Source organism: Myotis lucifugus, unplaced genomic scaffold, assembly GCF_000147115.1.
Source record: "Myotis lucifugus unplaced genomic scaffold, Myoluc2.0 scaffold_133, whole genome shotgun sequence".
NCBI classification, from domain to species: domain Eukaryota; kingdom Metazoa; phylum Chordata; class Mammalia; order Chiroptera; family Vespertilionidae; genus Myotis; species Myotis lucifugus.
Genome location: NW_005871181.1, coordinates 1326414 through 1328815, shown reverse-complemented (window position 1 = coordinate 1328815; position 2402 = coordinate 1326414). Strand labels below are relative to the sequence as shown.

Below are 2402 nucleotides of genomic sequence, written 5' to 3'. Positions count from 1 at the left end.
AGGCACGTTACTTAAATTATATTTGCCCCTCTCACCATCTATAAAATGCAATAATAAAAATAAAATCTCAAGATTTTACATAAGATGATATGTATGTAAAACCTGCCAACAAGTAACAGCTTAGTAGTAGCATCCCCCCGGGCACTGGGATCTCACCACTGACATGAAACTTACATGCATAGTAGAGTAAATGTCCCATCAATGAATAAAAAAATAGTCCAGTAAGAAATGATGAATGACAGGATGGCTGCGCAGATAAACTAGAAAATAAAGGTTCCAGTTGTCTGGAACACATTCATTCTGCAAAATCAAGCATGATTTTAAGAATTTCATTCAAAAACACTGATTAAGTGCTAGGCACTATTTGATACTCTGGCGTCATAAGGGTGAGTCGTATGCTGCCAGATGAAAAAAGGGTAGGCTCTTTCAAAGAGAACTGTATTATAAAGAGGTGCCTAACCAGGGTTTAGGTAGAAGGTGGGAGAGGAAGGAGTTGAAAGAGTCATATTTTTAAATTAAATAGTCACCTGTCCCACAAGTCAATATCGACACAGCAAGAGCAGACCAGTCTACACCGCACATTTTGTCTCCCTTCCTTAACACAGAGCTTGAATAGTGAAACATTAAGAAAGATACCCTGGAGATGTTATTCCAGGTGATGGAAGTGTCTTATATTTTGTTGGATGTGGTGGTTGCACAGTATATCCACTACCAAAACAAAAAATACTAAACACATAAGAAATATATGTCTTACTCTAAGCTAACTCACATCACCATTGTAATAAAATAAAATAAAATGTGCTCCCTGCTTTTCTGAATGGAAAATGTGAGAATTTAAAAGGAGCATAAGCAATCTATAATTCATTATAAAATGAACTACAGGATGATCTGATCACTTTCCAAACAAGATATTCTTTTAACTTTTCAGATGAGAAATTACTGGGATTCCCTGTGTTCTCGATTGTTGCCTAATCTAGGAATGGACATACATTTTTCTTTTTAGCCACATTTCACCTGTTGTTCAACACTGGCTGTTTGAGAATTCACTGTCAGTGGGAAATCTGCTTGCTTGTTTCACTGCTCGCCTTGGGTACTTTGGAGGAAAATAACGCGGGAGGAAACAGGACAGGCAGTGGCGTTTTCAACTAGAAACCCAGCCCCCAGCCCCCAGCTCTAGGACTGGAAAGTGCAGGGCGATGTTGGACAGGTCACTCCAGGATCCTGTGCCAGTAATAACCTTCTACCACAGGGCTGTCCTAAGGATACAGTGGCAGCACTTGGAAGAGTCAAAGCAATATATCATGCAGTGGTTCTCAACCTTCTGGCCCTTTCAATAAAGCTCCTCATGTGGTGACCCAACCATAACATTATTTTCGTTGCTACTTCATCACTGTCATGTTGCTACTGTTATGAATCGTCATGTAAATATCTGATACGCAGGATGGTCTTAGGCGACCCCTGTGAAAGGGTCGTTCCACCGCCAAAGGGGTCGCGACCCACAGGTTGAGAACCGCTGTAAGTGACATGGGTTGACAAGACACTGTAGCGGTAGTCAAGCCCCAGACTTCATCCTGGCATGTACATGTCCTTAGGGAACTCCGTATCTATCTCATTTGAACTGGAACAGAATGTTCAAGGGACAGAAACAGGTTACTCCCACTCCACAAAAAGGGGGGGGGGGGGGCGAGGGGGCTGGGTGGGTGGGGTCGCTTCCGCTACCAAACTTCCAGAACTCTAGATCTCTGGAATGTGATCTGCTGTGACCTAGTCCATTTTAAAAGGTAGATGCGGGCGTTGGGCCTGGCTCAGACCCATGCTTCCGGTCCCTAAGCGTGTCAACCATCACTGGGAAGTGACCTGCCCAGGAGTCCAGGAAGCTTGGCTCCTAAAATGCCGCAGAGTGTCGGGCGAGCCACCAGCCGGAGTTTTCCGAATTCCCTCCCCGAGCACCAGCACAACCCCCCCAGATCGCATGCCTCCCTTGCCTGAGGTCCACCCGCCACGCTCCCGCCCCCTGCCACGCCAGGTACCGCGGCCTCGGGCCCCCGTCCTGTGTCTCCTCCCCAGGGCCGCCAGCCTCACCAGCGGTTCCCGGCGGCTGGAGCTCCGATCGGGGGGGCGCCCGGCGGCCCCCCAAACATTAACGGACACCCAGGAGCCTGGCCTCGAGGCTCAGGCCCGAGAAATTGCCCTCCAATCGGCGCAACCCCCAGGGAATTGGGGGCCGAGCGGGTTCAGCATTTTTGAAGCGGGGTTTCCCGGGAACCCGATGGAGGGCGGGAAACCGGAAAGTCGGAAGGCAAACCACCTCCGCCCTCTCCCCCCCCCTCCAGAACGTGTGTTTGCTCCACCCTGGAATCCCCCTGGTTTTTTTTCCCGGAGGGGGAGGGAAAGAAATTTTG

At 48.2% G+C, this 2402-nt stretch overlaps 1 protein-coding gene across 1 annotated transcript in view; it reads left to right on the top strand.

Annotated features, from left to right (window-relative positions):
* The first annotated feature begins 1972 nt into the window (after window positions 1-1972).
* Window positions 1973-2402, top strand: part of SPATA17 (spermatogenesis associated 17) — a 64977-nt gene continuing 64547 nt past the window's right edge. The window contains 1 exon segment of the mRNA XM_006094329.3: window positions 1973-2026. Coding sequence (XP_006094391.2) covers window positions 1973-2026 — 54 coding nt within the window.